The 20,404-nt window shown below is 39.1% G+C and overlaps 1 protein-coding gene across 1 annotated transcript; it reads right to left on the bottom strand.

The window, feature by feature from the left end:
• Positions 1-230: 230 nt before the first annotated feature.
• pdzph1 (PDZ and pleckstrin homology domains 1) lies at positions 231-20,142 on the bottom strand. The gene is made up of 13 exons (XM_039678080.2): positions 19,355-20,142; positions 18,714-18,806; positions 15,463-17,742; positions 13,545-13,712; positions 13,005-13,175; positions 12,824-12,925; positions 10,426-10,536; positions 9,536-9,714; positions 9,293-9,450; positions 7,142-7,184; positions 6,767-6,953; positions 5,794-5,929; positions 231-1,513 (listed from the first exon to the last, which is right to left on the bottom strand). The coding sequence occupies exons 2-13, from the start codon at positions 18,769-18,771 to the stop codon at positions 1,414-1,416; spliced, it is 3,693 nt and encodes a 1,230-aa protein (XP_039534014.2). The 5' UTR covers positions 18,772-18,806; positions 19,355-20,142; the 3' UTR covers positions 231-1,413.
• Positions 20,143-20,404: the final 262 nt, after the last annotated feature.

The raw sequence follows: 20,404 nt of genomic DNA, 5'->3' as shown, positions 1-20,404 counted from the left end.
GTTAATACAATGATTTAATCATCAGAAACTTAAAATATTATGTTATCTGAACTATATAAATTATTTAAGTTGATTTGACAAAAGAAATAATATTTTTTTACAGTGTACATTCGCAGAAGCGCTGCATGCATGTGCATCATGTGATGATGTAGGAATCCTTATGTTCTGCTATTTGCACATGTAAAACTGTATAGTCACGAAACTTATTACAAGAACAACTTATGTGAGGTAGAAAATAAAGCAAGTCTGTATTTTGGCAAGCTTTCCTGGTAGCATAGGATATTTACATGCAATACAAGCACTTAAATGAACAGACTATATCAAATTCTTAGCTAATCATTAGGGAATATATACACTTGGTCACTTTCAATGTTTCACCAATCAGACAGCTATCCAATCATCAAATGTTAATGCATTTGAGATGGTCAGCAATCCAAGAAGTGATCCTAGTTTTGTAATAATTCTTATGCAACTGTAAACTGGAACTGAAAACAATACAAAAAGCCAGAAATATATCCTTATTTATACAAAGAATAGGAAAAATTCATAATATTGCCATACAAATAGTACAAATAAGCCAAGACAAAGCAGTAAGACATTTTACTGCGGGTTATATAAAAATGACTAAATGAAATGGAACTGATCTATACAGCAAAAACCAAGAATGTGTATTATGTACAATAGCAGTGGCGGCGACTTCACACCAGTTAGCAAATCCTGTAACATCATCAGAACTGAAATATGTGACAGAAAGGTTTACAGGAATACAGGCCTGAATGCAAAGAAACACATTACAACAATGCGTAAGTGGAACTAAAACAACATTATGATAAATTACAATATGTATAAATGAAAGAGAAAAAAGTTCAATGGGAACAAATAATTAATTCTTAAGCTCTATATAACATAAGCTTGTGTTTATGGTGTGTGGCCGAGGTCTGATGCTGATGCCTTAATTCTGTATGTACATTTTAGTATGAATTATGCTTCTATGCTTCTGGCAGCCGTCATAGCGCAGCAGGAACTGTACAGTGTCTGGTTGCCATGGCAGCTTCATGCGCTCCTGCTGCTCTGCTGAATATTACCACTTGAATATTATATATGGAGTTACACTTATTTTAGGTTTTATCATGAGTAGTCATCAGCTAAGTCCCTAAAAAATGAAGATGAAATTATTATTATTGTCAAATTGTATATGTTAAACAAATGCAGCATACGTATCACTTCAACATATGTTTATCAAAACGGTAAAGATCCTATCACATCTTATTACTTACAACTGATCTTTCTGGTTTTGTGTTTCAATGCCAGTGTGGTGTGACACAGTACGTCTGTTTACAAGGCATAGTATCTTCACCATCACCTTCACCGCTAAACTTGTTGCAAAACACCTCGTGATAAGATCTGTCTTGTTCACATTCTCGTTTCCTCAGGTGGGCGACTCATGTAGTCTTGAATTGCTTGATGCAATGGCAGCCATTTTCCTATTGAAGATTTTATTGCACTAATCCATCTAGGGAAACAGTAGAGAAAAGGATCATGTTAATTCATCAGCATGATTTCTTCTGATTCCTGCCAATTCATTACTGTTGATCATGACAGACATACCCTGACAGCAAAATAGTGTCGGCCCAGATCTGGGCCGTGTGGAATTCATGTGTACCGGATGTGGGCCGGATCTGGGCTGACACTATATGCATGCAAATTTCACAAAATATTATTCGTTAAAAACAATCGTTTCATATGGATTTTCTGAAGCTACAATATTGGGTCACTTATAAATCATCATAGTTTCAACCATTAAAACATTAATAAAGCACCACCCACACTGATATTTCAACACCAATGTTGTGTTCAGTAACTTGGCCCACCTTGATAAAGACAGCGTGGACTATCAGGTATGAAAGATACACTTGTTACCAGAGCCTTTCTAGCTTTTCATAGGTTTTGGGGAACAGTTCTTCATAAAAAAAGTTGATATACTATAAATTGTATTTCCCTGCAGTAGAGAGTCGTTCACAATCTACAGGCAATAAAGTGCTTCTCCATCGCTAAAAAACGATAGGAGACATTTGCATGTTTTATCTCCTACAGTGGACTGTAGGAAAATACAGCATATATGGTGCCGAAATATCATCCTTACCTAGTGCTCTTTTCTGTCTGATAAAGCATCCTGTTACTATTTCAGTGTGAGAAACCAAATTATTCGGTTTCAATCCTGTTGAACCGTTCAATACAGTGATTCATTCGTGAATCTGGTATTGCTAGTTCAGATTCTGAATAGTTGATAGCAAACATGATTGCTAAAATATTGTCAAGGAAAAGTATATTAAATCATCAAACATCAGACAAGCATTTATCATTAATATTTTATTGAGGTCTATAGGGGATTATCACGCTTCCGGGTTTCATGGGCGGGATTTGTCAACTTTGTGCATGTCCACTTCCGACGCAGTTCAACAATGGCTGAAACGAAGGCTAGATGTCAATGCTCTGTTCCACTTTAGGAAATCTAACCAACAACGCCAACCCTACTTAAGTTTTCATGGATTCCCGACTGAATTTAGTATAAGGAAGAAGTGGATTGAAACAGTTCGCCGGGATAAAGGTCCAAACTTCAAAACAAACTAATTTACCAGGGATGCCGTATAAATAAACTTAGTGTAATCCGTCATGAGTTCGCCAGCGGATCGGTGATTAAACGCAAGTGGCAGTGCGCAAAGATCACTGAATCCGGAAATACTATGTATCAGCGTGATAATTCCCTATTGACGCACCTGCTCGATCCAAGACCAAGATTTTCTTGATCAGGCCCACATCTGTTACACGTGGATTCAACACGGCCCAGATGAGGGCTGAAAACGTTGAGGTTACGACTGTAACCCTGGTTCCTTGTGAAGGGGAACGACACATAGCGTCTTCGTATTTATGCTATGGCGAATGCCATCAGCATGACCGGTGTCTGAGGCACTTGCAAACAAACAGCGATAGTCATTGGCAGATGGCAATCAATGACGTCACACGCGGAGCGCCCATGAATATAAAGGGATGCCTGAGTTACACGTCATTAACTCTTCTGCCGAGCCCGAGGTTTGGCAACGAGACGCGGCATCTCGTTCCTCTTCTCAGGGAACTAGTCGTACAGTCGTACCTTTCGAAGTGGAACTTGGACTCTTGTCCCTGCAGAGTTTAGCTCTAACCCTGATCAAACACACCTACCTGTGAGTTTCTACTGATCCATTAGACCATGATTAGCTTGCTCAGGTGTGTTTGATCAGGGTTCGAGCTAAACCGAGGGAACCCTGCACTACGCCATGCTGAAGGAAAGGCCTGCCTCACTATAGGCTGTGAATCCTATGCACAAACATAGTGGGCACAGCATAACATGACTCTACAAATTACTCAGCCTGAGTCAAAAGCATGTCAACCCAATGGGAACATCCCATGTGACTCACATGGTGCACTACTCCCTAAGCCAATAGTCCTAGACACCGGGAAATATCACCCAGGTGCCAAGGCAAGTCCCGGCTGTAGCCATTTCCGGCCCCAAGAGAAGAGCTCAAAGGAGAAAATCCCAACAGCCTCAGCTTATGTCAGGCAAATCCTACCAGTATTTTGACAAAGGGATCAGCCTACTGAAGGGAGCAACTACAACCTTTGGTACTACCATATCTATAGAACAGTGGAGATTTCTTTAAGACTGCAAGGGAAGCTCAGCTTCCCTTATAATGTCAAAAAAAATAATGGTCGAATGTGTACTATTGTGTTAACATTTTATTGAGTAAAAATGCGTTAGAACACGGTAATCTCGAAGACGAGTTTGTTCAGAATAAGCTACAAATAGCAAGTCAGCTGACTTGATCTCCTTCTCATGCATACCTGTAGCGCGTCACAGTGCATGCATTTTCCTATGGCATTTCCCTGTTGAAGCTCGGCGTCCATTGACTTCAATGGGGCTGCTTGAACAGTTTTTTTTCAGCGCTGTTAAACTAGACGGTCACTGGATAAATGCTGCGATTATGTCCCGCCCACGGACGCCGGGCGTCTCTGGGGTGAATAGGGAAGTGGGCTGGCCTGGCGTCCGGGCGTCCGCGTGATGATTGGAGGATTGCATCTCCTTTTGATTGACAGCGATTTCACCCAATAAAAAAAATCGCTGACGCGGACGCTAGTTTAAAGACTTCGAGCTCAGTCTCGTCGCGGATTTTGTGTGTATTTTACTCGACAGACGAACTGCTGTAACATATTTCTTAGTATTTGCAATTTTCATCAGATATTTCACAGTTCAACCTAATTCCCACATTTCTTCCGTCGATGTCAGGTGTCGTGTTACATGTGCGGGCGTGGTGTTTGAATCACGGCACATCTGTCTAGTTTGGTTTCACTTTTTTGTTGGGATTCGGACATGCATTCTCCGCGTGTTTGTTTTCGGTTGTGAGTGCACAGGATGGTCGTACTCATGCGTAACGTTAGCGTTCTGTCTTGTCGTGTTCGCTCTGTTCAGTGTGTTGTGTATTGTGTAGCACATGGTTTGTGTTTACATCGGCCGCGTGCTTTCATGTCATATTTTGTCTTGTGCTGTGTAGCTTGTGTTTTACACTAGCTGTGTGCTTTCATGTTGTCATGTTCTGTGTGAACACGTGTCTTATGAGTGTTCTCATCGTTCTTCAGGTCTCATTTTGTGTGGGCACAATTGCTATTTAATTTGTTTTATTGGTCATGTGTTTTTGTCATGTTTGTTATGAGCACATGGCTTGTGCTTGTCATGTGTTTTTCCTTGTGCCATATGTGCTTTCCTGTCATTGTGTCGACTCCCATCTTGTTTCCTGATTATTTGTTATTTTGCCCCACACTTTCCTCCCTCGTTACCTGCCTTTTTTGCTCCCAATTTATTCCCCTTGTTTTTTTGTTTTTTTTGTTTTTGTTAATCAATAAAATAAAGCCCATCAACTCTGCATCGAGTCCCCGCTCTTTTCACCATCCCCACCCCTGACAGTCGAGTTTAAAAAAAAAAGAAGAAAAAAGAGCTTCCCCTCTTTGAAAGACCAGCAGCCGCCACTGCTATAGAAGCACTTCACCAAATGGGAGGATACATCCCTTCTTCACAACCCACAACAGTTGGGCAGGGAAGTAAACGAAACAGATGGGCTCCTGTGAATTGCCAATCATAGTTCTGTTCCCCTTACACTACCCAACTTGAGCAGCTTTCTACAGGGAGCATACAATGAGCTAAGCCCCTCAGTATAGACAGTATAGGCACCGCCTTCACACTCCAGTACTGCTACTCATCCAAGGGTATACATATTACTTAGGAAAAGCAAAGGCAAACGTTTGGCCAGTAACTCTCCTCAAACCCCAGGGAAGCGGCAGGGGAGCAAGACATACTTCAAGACTCCAGTGTAACGGGAGAGAGCAGCTCATGCCCTGTCTTGCTTGAAAACACCTAAGACTGAGTTTAGACTCAAAGCTTTTGATTTGATCATTTTATGCACTTTAGTTAAAAGGAATGCACTTTTGCTAACAGCCACACTAATACTTTGCAATAAACAATAACATGGTGCTGTCTGGCTTGTGGATTGTCGATTTAAAAAAAGAATTTTGATTCAAAGCCCTATTTATTAGAAAGATTCAAATTATTATTGTCTACATCTGTATTGCAATTGGTGCAAGAAAGATTGACAAGCTCGACTTCATGAAAAAAACCTGTTTGCCATTTTCTAAACTTTTTTTGTACTATTTATTTTGTCTAAGAATATGGCATTACTGAACATTATTTAAAATCTAGTTCATTACCGTTTGTTCTCATTTGCGTTCTCTGCACAGAGGGTGAACACTTTGAACTCATCAGATGGAGGTCTGAGCTCAATCGTGGATCTTTTGGACCCCAGCGGCTGATCCTTCACCGTGTAACCGTGCAAGTAGATCCCTCCTGCAATCAGACACACAGAGCTATTAGCATAGCATAGCAAGCTACTAAAAAAAAAAAAAAAAAACTTTGCCAACTATTAACAATGTTTGAAGAAAATAAATAAAACAGTTTGTTTAATATATCCTAATCAAAAGAGAATAATTTACAGTATTTATTTGAATAAATATAATTTATTTGTGCTGGATTACAAACTGGTTTAATATTTTAAATATTAATATTTGAAGAGTTCAGATGCAAAAGCCTCTAAATGCCATTTGAAATTTTCTTCTTTAATGATGATTTTTATCAAACTTGTATATTTAAGTTCAGTAATTTCACTTAAATGGCAATGATAATTACCTATTAATTGTTATTTAAGTGATATTACTGAACTTAAATATACAAGTTTGATAAAAATCATCATTAAAGAAGAAAATTTCAAATGGCATTTAGAGGCTTTTGCATCTGAACTCTTCATTTTTAAAAAGTGGAGAGGACCGTAAAAGGAGTCGTTTGTTTGGGAGATGTTTGTTTGGGAGTAAAACTCAAAGGAAGGTGATGTGGACTGTGTAAAAATTTAGAAGCACTTTTATATCCATGTGAAACTTCATTTTAAAACTGATCCACAAAATTGAATATGAGCATGGATAAACATGCTTCTTGATCAACTCTCTAATTTGGCAACTAAAAGAAAACAGTTTTGTAAAATGTTTCACTTCAGGATCCATTAGCTCCCTAGTCATTTTATTTATTTATCTGGAGCCCTACTTTATGAAGAGATAATTCACATGTGATTTTGTTTCATTAGCAGTCGTGTAACAACATGACGGTTCAAACCACTGCGCTTTCCAGACGTACCGATGGCACAGGTTGAGCGAATGCTCGTATAGAAATAGAGGCATCCATCTTTCAGCACACAGTAGTGCTGCACCCACGAGTCCTTGCTCCGGTCCAGCTGGTGGAGCAGCCCGAGGCACTCTGGGGTCTTCACGGCCAGCGGGGGCAGGTTTGAGTTGTGCCGCGTGACGTCCACCCACACGTGATTCTGCCTCAACAATCACCATCATTAGCATTACTACCATAACAGCATCAGTCTCAATCAGTCAATGGGATTCTGTTTAGCAAGATTTATGTGTATTTACATTAACAGAGCTGTCAAGAAGAATGAAATACCAATGGTATGTGTAATAATACCACAGCAAATTCTATGTACACAAATGATTGGGAAGTTACCTGAGTAATGGGATGAACAGCTCGACCCATAGCCTCCAGCCACCTGAGAAACAAACAAGTACAAACTGCTTATTTCAAGTTAGTTGTAATTTGCCAGATGGCTTTTAGTGCGTACGTTATTAATCGCCTTACATTAAACGCCTTAATCCATTGGACAGCACAGCATTAATTCCAATTTACAATTTGAATTAACACAAAATATATATCCAGTACTAGGGGAAAAAAACAAACAAAAACCGTGCAATTTAACTAATAAGCTCACTAATTTTAATCACTGCCATAATAATGGTTTGTAAGGCTGCAATGACCACGCCACTTAAATTACACATCTGATGACATTAGAAATGACTATTGTGAAAAGCACCATACATCATACTGATTTGAATTTAGAAATAAATGAGAATATAAATAAATATACATTTACTTTGATGCAAACAGTCACTAAGATATTAAGATATTTTTTTTTTTTACATCTTGATATGGGTTAATTTTGTCTTCCTGCACTGGCAAATTCAAAAACACGTTAAATACAATTAAGTGAAAAAGTCTGCTAGTGCAGTGACACAAAATACACATTTATTGCAGTATGTCTTTTAAACAAAGTCTAAATTTCATATGCAGTTTCTTATTTGATTAAAGTTGAAAAAAAATGTGCACGCTCTCATTAATAAGGTTTTATTAATCAAAAATGTTGACAAAGTTATATCTTTAAAGGAGCCGTATGCAAGATTGTGGCCAAAACTGGTACTGCAATCACTTTCAAATTACTGTAGAGCGGTGTAAACCCCCCTTGACTCGAGGTTGCCAGATATGCTGCGGGATCCAGAAAGAACGTAGCTGCTACAAGAAGCTTCCAATGGCAAGTGATAAGTCTTACACCCTGAGTTTTTTAAGTGTTCTGTTGTGGGATGGGATGTAATAATGACATAAATAGTAGTTTTCACTTATTTCCGACATCAGAGCCACTGAAAACAAAGTGGATGTATTTATGTATATATTTTTGGAAGTTTAAGTGGCGCCTTTCCTTCGTAAATAAGTTTATGTTTGAGCGAATCATTTTCTGACTGACTGTTTTGTGAACGAGGGTCAATTCAAAGCAGGTCTTGCTTCAAAGTTAATCCGCAACTGTAGATCGTCTACTGTTTGCGATCCAACGTCACCTCCAGTAAGTGTAAGTTATGATTTTTGAGCAATTTCAGTCGATGTCAGCCAATTCAACAACAAATGCGTCTAAAGTTGTTGTCATCGTAGGATGTCTGTTTATATAATTTAAACCTTGTTTGTAAAGTGTGTAACCACACGTTTATAAATATATATTTTTAAAGATATTGTATTAAAAACTGCATATATGTTGTTCTTCTGTAAGTTAGCCATCTTCTCACATTTGCCACAGAAGCACCTGTATGACAAGTAATGTAAACATGACGCAACAGGTCCCTCGGATAAATGTAATTTCGCTTGTATGTAGCAAATTTATCACAGTATGCGTATGCAGTTTCAAAAAATTGTGCCAATGTTAGTGTTTGTGTGTGTCTGTGTGTTTGTGTGTGTGTGTGTGTGTGTGTTGCACATCCATATTTCAAAGGGGACGCGATTACAACTCTATAAGTACATAAATGTATCAAATAAGCATACCGAGACGTACTGGTCCATTCTCATTTGTGTTTATTCTTCCAAAGTCTCTTCGTCATCTGGGTCTGATCAGAGACTATTTATATATTCTGATTCAAACATGTACGGCTGAATGACATACAAAACAGCGGGTCTCTCTCTCTCAGCCCAGACTGCCATAGGCATGCAAGTGACGCCCTCATCCAAAGGCAGGGCGGGGATATGGAGCTCATTTGCATTTAAGGTGGTATACACCAAAACAGCTCATTTTAAAACAGGCCCCAAAAATGACATTTTAAAATGGTTATAATAAATTAACTGTGGGGTATTTTGAGCTGAAACTTCACAAATACATTCTGGGGACACCCAAGACCAATATTACATCTTGTAAAAAGGGGCATAATAGGTGCCCTTTAATCTCTAGTGACATATCAGGGAAAATGTATGATTAACTGAAATAAATTTCTTGCATACAGCCCCTTTAAAAAAAAAAAAAAAAAAAAAAAACTCTTAATTTCAGAAAGCACTGCATGTTCTCACCTTTTCATCTCTTGGTTTGATGTAGCATACAAGTAGTAAACTCTGTTCCCAGAGACAGGGCAGCATCTGAACACAAACGGCTTTCCTAAACTGGTGTCGGCCTCCACCTGCGCCCCTTCCAGACTCACCGCAGCCAAAGCTCGGCTCTTCCCTTCATCCTGCAGAGAAGAGGGAGGAAAACTTACTGCATGTTCAGCTTTTCCAGGTTCAACCCTTCTGGATAAAACAGAAAACTGAACGTACACGCTTGTTTCTGTAGTAGTAGAGGCAGCAGTCGTGTCGGAGCACAAACCATCTCTTCCTCCAGCCCTTCAGCAAACTGGACTGAGTCCGCTTATGCAAGTAACCCCTGCATGTTGGCCGTGGGGTGTTCGGCGCTCGACCGATATCCGAGCCAATGGTCAGAGTTAATATGTCAGGGCCTTTAAACATAAATCATGTGAAAGAAATGTAACACAAAATTAAGTTATACAATAGCATCTGCTGTTTTGCTCAGTTATGTTGAGCTCCAGCATGATTTCGCTCAAAGGCTGGAATACACTACATAACTTTTCAAATCTGAATAGTTATCAAAGTGGGCAAGCCATGTAATGCCAGAATTAAGGCTAATAACGGCTGAATGCAAACAAAAGAATAATTAGATATAAAAAGAACAATGAAGATTAGTTTTCATACCCGGGAGAGGTGTGAAAGGTTTGTCGAGTGTGAACAATAGAAACGTGAATGGGACAGTTCGCCACACTAGACATAGACAATAGAGTGCAAGTGGGTGTTTACAAGCAAATAAAATATTATTTATATTAGCATATTATCAGCCTTCTCTAAAATCTCACATGGCATGGTCTTAGAAAATGTTTCATAGTTTAAGAGACAACATCCTAAGATTCTAAATGAAGAATCTTCAGCTTCATTGTGTTTGCTACACAACATCCACGTCATATTTTTATACATTTAACATGTATATTGTTAATATATATATATTTTTATGTTTAAGATTATATATCTTATTATAGATAATAGTCTTAAACTGTAAACAACAGATTTACCAACGCATGAGTGTGCCTCCAGATATTCCACTAGGATTTAAAAATGAAAAATAACCTCTTATAATATTGTCCGAGAGTCCCGCTTACCCTGTCGTGCGAGGTCAGCTGCTTCCGAGTGTGGCACGCTGGTGACATCAATGCCGTTTACTGCCAGGACATAGTCTCCGACCTGCAGGCCTGCCTCCTCCGCTGCTCCATCTGAAGCAGAGCACAACATCTTCATCTTACGCCATCCAGCGCTCAACATTTAGAAGGTGGCTCATAACAGCACATGTTACTCAGATTCACACTGTGTGAATTCCTGCATTGCCTATCTGCGTAAGTTTGATAAGGGTTTTAGTTCGTAAGTGTGAGTAATTGATTGCAGAGGGCACAACAATAGAGCGGTTACAAGCTGGGCACGTTTTTAACAAAAGCCTTGACAGCTATCACTCTCAGAACTCAGGCTAACGTTCTGGTGAGGTTCTCTCAAAGTTATGAACAAATGTGCATCCAGTAACATTAAAGAGTAATCCACTGGTGGAGACATGAAAGTGGGTCATACTGTATATGTTGTAGAATAGTTTCATAAATTTCTAATTTGGGTCCTTCTTGGCCGATAAAAGGCAGAAAATGACTTTTTAGTGCTTCTGGATTGTAGACAACAATCCCCATAGTGCATTGCAATGCTCAGCTCCGCAGTCCACTCCCACTACTCCGCCCATCAATGTAGACTAGAGTTGAGCTCCACTCTACGCTACCGCCTGGAAATCATTTTGCACAATGAAATCAGATAATGCACGCTAATATAATATGACAACGTAAGAGCGCCAAGGCCATTAGCCAATGGATTGGCGTGATTCTATATGGGCTTCAGACAATCGGCACACTTGCTCTGACGCGTAATTTTACACGTGAAATGGAGCCAAACCTTGGAGCGTTTTGTCTTCGGCATCTTCATTAATTCCCTCACTATCAGACGTTCCGGGAGTCTTATGCATATTGACAATGGGTCCCTGATGCCCCCAAATTAGTTAAAATCTCCCGGACTCTAGAGCGAGTGAGCAAGAGTGTGCATGCGAGACAGATCAGACTGTGCTCCAAACCGTATAGTGCGCGCACGAGGGAGAAAGCGAGAGACTTTGCGTGTGTGCACCTCATGACACAGAGACTCAAGCACCGAAATTTTCGTTTTTATTAGGTCTGGTTATTACCGTTTAAGTCGGAATCGGTTTCCTATTGGCACCGCGAGTCGGTACCCAACCCAAAATGCGTATTCAGTGCCTTCGTCCATATTTTCAAAAAGTTTCTGCCGGTGAAATCAAACGCACTGCCACTGATCTGTGATAAGTCTGTTAGCGCATTAGGCCCAACCCCCTATGGGCGGGTTTGAAAGGGTGGGATCTAGTGCATGTAGTCTTTACAGAAATCCCCTACACTTCCTCCTACAATTATGTAAAATGATGATTTTTGCATCATTATAGGAGGAGGTGAAAAAGGTAAATAGCGGATTTCTCTCCTCTCAGGGGAAAATGAGAGTGTTGCATGACCATTCAATAGAATGACTGGATTGCTAACAATGGGAATCTTAATACAAATGGGTGGATTGTCCCTTTAATAGACTGTTTGTTCAAAGTTACCTGGTCCTTAGTGACGTTTGCAAAACTTAGCACAAAAACGTTATTTATAATTTTTTTCTGAAACATTTTAGTTGGACATTCATGTAACATTTTTTTTCAAACGTTGCTTACTACAGGTTTCAAAACATTCAGAGAACATTCAAAAGTTACATTCCCAAGATGATGAAATAGAAGATTCCCTTGATGTTTTCACTAATTTTTGCAAAATCAAGATTTTTTTTAAAAACATACGTTTTAAACATACAGAGAACATTCAGAATTACAATTTTCATAACTTAATGGGAACATTGGCTAAAAGTTCTTAGAACATTTTTTTTTATTTTTATTTTTTTTTGCGGAATTGAGGCTAAAAGTTGCTCTTAGTGTGGGAATTTAGAAGCAAATCTAGCTATGCGTCACTCCTAATTTTAGAATTTTTTAATTCTAAATAGCTCCTAAACCTAGTTCATCTTCTGTAAAATGACTCAAAAACTATCCAAATATTTGCCAATCCATGTCGCAACAGAGTAAACATATGAATATTACAATGACATCAACCTTTTACTTGTACATGAAACGTACAATTTATATAAAAAGCAAGAATGAAGCTCAATCCCAAGCCTAACCCTCAGCCGGGGACAAGCACATCTTACGAAATTATATTCTAATTCGCCATTTCCATTTTTTGGGTCTTCCTGGAAAGCTAATTTGCCATGATTTTAGGACAACAAACAGGAGAGCTCTTTTAGCAATCCCAAAAATCTAGAAAAACTAAAGTACATTTAGGCTACCTTTATGCATTTGGCTGATACATTAATTCACAGTGACAAACAGTGCATTCAAACTATTCCTTTTATAAAATATATTAAAAAAAAACTATAACTTACTTGTATCCACTTCAGTAACCACAATGGGTTTGGAGAACTGAATTCGGAAGCCCCAGGGATAATCGCCCATGCCTTTACCGATTTTTACTGTCCGCTCACGAACTGAAATATATAATGCATCATTAAACACTGTAAATAGCATTCTATGATGAGTTTTGGCTAGAACTGGATAGGAACCCACTTGCTGCTGGTCGGGTACAGCTGGTAAGGCAGTGTGGACCGTCATTCTGGTTAACACCATCTCCATGGTAGATCCATGATACTGAGTGAAACGTTTCTGTGTAAAATCCTCTGTCCTCAATATCTCGCATTGACATGTCCACTGAATGAGTGTCCTCAGAATTCATTGTGTCTTAATGACAGAAAAGACAAACAGATTTTTGATCAACATTTTGTTTGTCAATAGTTGTCACAATACATTTCTCGATACACAAGCCAAACTTCATATATACCAGAAAGCAGGGATATCAAACACTTTGGCTGTAAGATAAGTTCAATGTGAACTCAATGGTTACAAAGAAATCAACACCCAAAAGGAGATATAGTCCAGTAAAGCTTGCAACCAAAAAGGAGTTTGACATTCCTGACATAAATACTATGGAATGCATTTTATATAAATCAGTTTCCTGCAGAGCATTGCAGGTTGCACAGAAACTTCCTTAGAAATCAATCAGACAATTCACATATGGCAAATTAAATGATACTGTATGTAAGTGATTACCTGATTCATCTGTGATATTGCTAGTTATAGAACTCCCTCCTGCAGAACTGCGCTGTTTGCTCTCCTTGAAGAGCTTGCGTCTCTTTGCCCAGTGGTCCGAATGTTCCTCTGAATCTTTATGAGTGGACTCTGTTGGAGGCCTGAGGTGCTCTTTGACCTCTAATGAATCTATTAATGATAAACAAAAGTATAGGCTTCATTACAGGAACAGTGTAAAACCAAAGCCAACAAAACAATGTTTTTGTGGTTTTCATCTGGTTGTCATCTTCAGAACCCAGATTTTGCATTGGACATTAAGTTATGACCCAACATAGTGCCAAATTTGAGAATTATGAATATAGTGATGATAATATGCATGATCTGCATTGGCCCGAACATTATGCAAAAATATTTAAATGATGGATTTAATATGCCATTTACCATTTTGGTGTCTAAATGTCTCAAAAAATGGTTTCAGTACATTGGGGTCATCACAAACCATGAGTGTCCTTCCTGCAATTCAACCTGCATTTTATGAAGTATGGGTCAATTTTTGTACTTTGCATAGTTTTGTTAATGGTTGTTGAGGATGAGAGGGTGTCAATCGACCTGTCCATTTATTTGGCTATTTAGCTTTTGATGTTGATATTATTGGAAGAATGTCCTCTTTCAATTTAATTGAATAACTGAATCTGAACTATGCACTCTTAATTACACTTAAGAGTCGACGCAGAACACATTTATTCTGTCTGATGTGACAGGGACTGATCCAGTGTTGTTTCGTTTCATTGCTGGACATGGAATGATTTTCAGTCTTGAATTAATTAAAAATGAAGTCTTGAATTAATTAAAAACGTCTGAATGAACATTGTGATTAAGCTGGATATTTCTGTTACACCAATAAGGAGGACACTTTGCATAATTAAGTGAAGCTAGCATAAAAACATCCCAGGTTACGACTGTAACCCTGGTTCCCTGAGAAGCGGAACGAGACGTGGCGTCATGGAGTCGGTGTTCTGGGGAATGGCTTCGTTGTGACCAGTGTCTGAAGACGTGTACTCAAACACTGATGGCAGTCTATCATGTCACGATCACCCGTGAGTATAAGTAATTTAATGTTAACTTAAACATAGCATATTTTAAATAATTATTTTTTATTTACATAATTGGATAAAGTATAAAATAGTGATAATTATCTTAAAAGGAGGATACATATGCTTCTGCCTCATGGCTGCGATATGCTTCTGGCTCATGGCTGCGATAGTAGGCGGACATGATATTTCAAAACCTCCATCTGTAAGAGAGTGAACAAGTTACTGTACGTTTACACCACCACCGACTTGAGCTTCCAAAGCGGCTGGAAGTCATTTATTTTCAATGGAAGCTGGCTTTTCTCAGCTGCAAGGAGCCTCAAATCCATCAGCGTCATGTTTTGTTCAGCGGCAAGCAGTGGCAAAATCGGAATATAGATGACCAATCGGAATATAGATGACCTTCGCGCTGGCTGATTCCGGAGAAACATACAATGTAAACTTTTGTTCCTACCAAAACATTAATTCAGAGAAAATGGAAGAGAACGCCATTGCTGGGTTTCCTACAGGTTTCGTATCACTTATGACATGCCGTTGTTTGCTCATTGGGACCGCATGAGGACAACTTTTATTTGAAATATTTATGAACGCTCGTTTTAAAGCGGGAATGCAATTCATTTGCTCAAATCATTTGCGCAAATTATAAGAATAATAGCTAACTATTTTTTTCCTGACCAAATGTGACCATTGTGACTGGTAATAACAATGCTGTCATTTATAAAAGGTTTCTTCAATCTATTGCCTCTTCAATGTATTGCTTGCAACCCTATTGGGAGGAAAGTTCTTATGAGGTTGTGACCCACCGATGGAAACCAATGTTAAGAAAGCATAAATATTTCATTGCTTACTTTTTGAGGCACTTTGCCGTCGAGACAAATCATTTTGATAAAGTTTGGGTGTCATACATGCATCTGCACTTATTTTTTCCAGGGCTTCATTTGTTTGCACTTCTTCAGGCTGCTGGCTGGATGTGTCCATCTGTAAGGTCAGCTCAGAGTTTGCAGAGGTTGTGTTGGTTTGTGCTTGGGATGAACCCTGGAGCTCTTCCACAGCTTCTCTGATGCTACCCAGGTCCTCTATTGGAGACCCAGCCGGGGACTCAGTCACAGGACTCAACGTATCTTTTGAATATTCCCCTGAAATGTCCTTCTCAAGGAAGAAGCCATATTTGCCATGTAGAAATCTCTGCTCACAGTCCCCAGTGATTATCGTCATTACTGAACCTCTTCGTTTCTTTGGGGCGTCAGCCTCATCTCTGTAGCACATGATGTGATTGACACCGTTGGTTGTTCCTTCATTGATTTTTTCTTCAGAGTTGCTCAGTGAAGGTGGAATGACATGGATAAGAAGTTCCCTTTGATGGCTGTCCATGGTGTCACCGGGTGAAATCGACTCATCCAGCTCCACCATCTCGTCTTCAAAGCCACTTTCATTGACTTCATTCAGCTCAAGTTGGCCCGCTAAAGCACTGTCTTTATCAACAAGCATCAAACCAGCAGCAGCACCATCCAAACCCGGTTGGATCATCTCGTCGAACTGTGCTGTCCCATTATACTGTTCACCTCTAAAGAAGACTTCTTCTGGACTCTCATCTGACCTGAATGGGTAGAATGGGTTTTTGATTGTGCTGTAAGCCTTACATTTGGGATTAAATGAGTCAGGACCAGTCGTAGAGCTTGAGCTTGGTCTATAGCTGCTGCTACTGGAAGATTTACGGCTCCCATGTGGACGAAGTCTTTCGTCTTCGAGGTAGAATTTCCCCCTCCTCTCTGATTGAGAGGGAAGGGACTGCATGAAAAACGAAGACAGTGTGCCAGAAGAAAAGGACTCTCTGTATGAGGGAATGCTCTCTCTGGCCTGACTCATATGGTACGCCACTCCTGGGTAAGTCTTTCGTCTTTTGGGTGGTATGTCCATGTAGCCTGGAGGATCCGTTTGGGTTTCAAGGATGGCAATGCTGTTATTGCGCAAACGGGTCTTCCTTTCATGATTGTCGATGAACTTTTTAGTGAAAGACGATCTATTCATTGAAGCTCTGGGATTCATGAATAAACATTCCTGAGGACTCAAGTCGGATAGGTGTTCACAACACCTGTTGTCCACATCCAGTGTATTCTGGCATTTACATTCTTTGCACAAGGTAACCTGAGATGCTGTATCTGTGAAATTCGTGTCGTCATGGTCAATTAATTGTTCTTTGGGACTGATTTGACACGATGCAACATTTTCTGCAAGAAAATCCATTGCGCTTACATTGTCAGCAAATTCATCAGGGGGAGGGATATCCCATAATGCGTCGTTACTGAGACTGGTAGGCAGTGGCAGTGGTTTCTGACATTGCCACATATCAGAGGGTGATGAACAACAGGAAGATCCATCAACCAGTGTGAAATCAGTGTCAGTCCGGTCACCTGCGTTACCCCAACCAAAGCTATTTTTACAACAGCTTTTACGGCATTCCCCTTCTTCAGGCTCGTCCCACAAGCAATGACTCGTAGAAGCGTGTGTTTCCTCAGCATTTAGCTCTGCAATGCTAATCTTATAGATAACATTCTCTCTGTAATCCGCTCCATGTTGGTTCCATGAATAGACTGTGGGATTTTTTGAATCTTGGTGTTTTTCACTATGGCTTGTAAAATGAGTCTCTTCTATTTTATCTTTATGTTTATGAAGAACAATAGTTCTCTTGATATTTGAATCATCTGATGTCACTACTTCACTGATCTCAAGCCTCATATTTGGGGTCCCTCCCTTGACCTTAGTGGTTGTGACTGCTATCACACTACTAACCGATCCTCTTAGAGAAGCCTCATGGCATTGTTTAAACACAACTCTGGGAGAAGTCAGTCCAAAGTTATCAAAGGTCACAGAATGTGTTATTGTCAACCCTGGATCTCTGTCCACTGGTTCCAAGTCTTTTTTCTCCTTTTCTTCGAAAAAATCTTCACAACTCTCTGGTCTGTTTTCTTTCTCCGTGGTTGTAGTCTCGTTCTCTTTCTCATCTTCGGACTCTGACAATATAATCTCTTTACAGAAAGAATCAGTTTCTCCTTTCTCTGCAGCTTCCTCCCCATGAACCTCAGTGTCCACCATAGTGTGCTTTTGAAAGTTATATGGAGATATGCATTCTGTACAAAAAAGAAAAGAGGTTAAGAAATGACGCTCTTCACTGAGCATTTGCACAGATACAGACGGGAGTGTCTGAAAGCAGGCCTGTTTGTGCTTTCAAACGCTCTCGCAACCATTTTTTCAAACACTTTCAAACACTTCCGTTTGCTCTCAAATCTCAGATGCGTTGATCATTGTGGCCAATCACAGACATATCTGATGAGTGAGTGAACACAAAGGCCAATCAGAGACACTTCAGCCACACCTGTCTTGATATCTGGATGTCAATGTGAAAAGCTATAGAAACATTTATTTGAAAATGCCTCAAGGTATGTATAATGATTTTTATAATGTGTGGGTTAGTGTAATAATACTTAACTGGCCCGTTCACACCAATACTTTTAAAGATAGCTATAATGATAACTACATTAGTGTCCACACCAGTGCACAATATAATTCTGTTTATTATAAGCATGTGCTGCAGTTTCATCATCTGCCGCTTTAAATGCTTGAGCTCTTATGGATTCTGATTGTTTTTATGGTTTATCAGCTGGAAGAAATTCCTCTGAAAGTGATTCCAACATTATAATTTATCTTTGCCGTTATCATTAAAGTTGTGGTTTGAACCCTGTCATATGAAGTATATATTTATCATTATTGTTATAGTTATAGCAGGTCATTGTGAACTGCTATATTCAAAAAAATTTATTTTGTATTTCAAAAAATTTAAGTTGTTGCATTTGCTTGCATTGTAGAGATTTTTTCCATAGTGCTTTTAAGAGTACCTCTCACCCAGCAGAAACGATCATTGTATATATCATTTTTTTCCAAAGCACGTGTTTGTGTGACGGTGAGTGCTATATAAACAGTCCTAATCCGGCACCTGTTTGCAGGCTGTGCAGCTGGCATGGGTTAAGCGTGACTCAGACGGTGTTTAGAGGATTATTCTCCACACATGGCCTATAGGACCCACATGTAGATCAACACTCACGTTTACTGCTGCTGGAGCTCTTCCTCCTGCGACTGTTTCTCCTCTTCCTCTTACTCATTCTGCTGTGTGACGTGACATCTACAATCCTTTCAACTAAAACATTTAAAAACATGGACCACTTTCATCATTCATGTTATTGTTTATTTATAAATACATAGTGTTCATTGTGAATTCTTAAGACTAAACTAATTAATTAATCAAAACTAATGGTAATTTATATGACCTGAAATTGTAAAAATTTACTATTACATGTAGAACTTGTGAAAAAAATGCTAGATTAATAAATGCTTGAAAAATGATTTCTTCATACATTAAAAAATGTTCACAAATTGTATTCAGTAGTTAATTTTAAAAGAGCCGGTTACAAATTCATTTTTTAAAGTCCAAATATTCTGTGTGCTCTCTCAATTAATATAATCATAAAAAGCTGTATGCATTAAAGTCAGTCAATAAACAGACATTTCTTTGTTGGAACAGAAATCGCTCCATTAGTTCATTATTCAGGTACTTTAATTTACGATGAGAGGTGTTATGTGTCTGCCTCACAAAATATTGCAGCAAAGAGACAGCAAAGTCCTAACCTTGCCGTGACAAACTCTATACCTCGAAAGAGAAACATCCAAACAAATATATATTCTTACCTTAAGGCAGTCCGGTGTGTTTCCACAGTGGTGTCTTTAGAGAAGTAATGATGAAAAGGGGGTACTTGCTCAAACACACAGCATTAGATGATATCAGAGCACTGCTCCAGTTCTTATTGTTCTATTCTTGACATTAAGCCCAGAAGGAGCTTAATTGAACTAATCCCAAGAAGCTCTTCAAACCCAACCCTGTATCAGTGAAACTCCCTTCAGAAAGATAGATAGCCAATAGCTTCTCTCTTTCTTTGTCTTTTTTTGTTGTTGTTGCAAGAAAAAAAATAATTTCTTTATTTCATAAATAAATAAATGAACAAATGAATCAATCAAAATTGAAATAATTCACTTGTCAAATAGGCCAATGGATCGACATACATTCTTCTTCTTTTTCTTCTGCATGTTTCTAGGTTAATTTGATCCCTTTCACCTGTTGTCTTGTTAATTATTTGTTAGTTCGTTTTCCCAAGCTGTGTCTCATTTCTGATCTGTTCTGTTCAGTCTGTTCCTTGTCTGTGTGGTTGCCAGGTTGTTCTGTTTCTTGTCTAGATATTTTTCCTGAGTGTTTGGTTTCTTTTATGTTCTTTGAAAATAAAGTTAAGCTGCTGCAAGAAGATGCTGGATCCTTCCCTGCATGTGACAGAAAGACTGACCTACATTGGATCTAGAAGCAGTTAAAGTGGTCACAATAAGTCCAGTAAGTGAGATCCCTGAGCCAACCTAGTGAGTCTCCTGTCAGGATGGCCGCCATGTCAGTGTCCAGCCAAGATGGTGGCCACACCTGATTCTTCATCTCAAGATGCCTACCATTCCAAAATCCTGTCCCAAGATGGCCGCCATTCTAGAGTCTCGTTCCAAGATGGCCGCCGCCATTCCAGAGTCTCATCCCAAGATGGCTAGAGATTGTTTTCGCTTTACAGCAGCTCTAGAATGTTAGTTTTTATTGATTCACTGCATTCACTTGATGCACAAAACCTCGAAAAATGTTGAATTTTTTATTTTCTTTGTGCAAACTTCAAAAAACGCAAACCTGTGAAAAAGCTGGTGGTGTGCAAA

This window comes from Pimephales promelas, chromosome 23 (genome assembly GCF_988280905.1).
Source record: "Pimephales promelas chromosome 23, fPimPro1.hap1.1, whole genome shotgun sequence".
Lineage (NCBI taxonomy): Eukaryota > Metazoa > Chordata > Actinopteri > Cypriniformes > Leuciscidae > Pimephales > Pimephales promelas.
The sequence above is the reverse complement of the archived record's forward strand: the minus strand, read 5'-3'. Positions and strand labels throughout refer to the sequence as shown.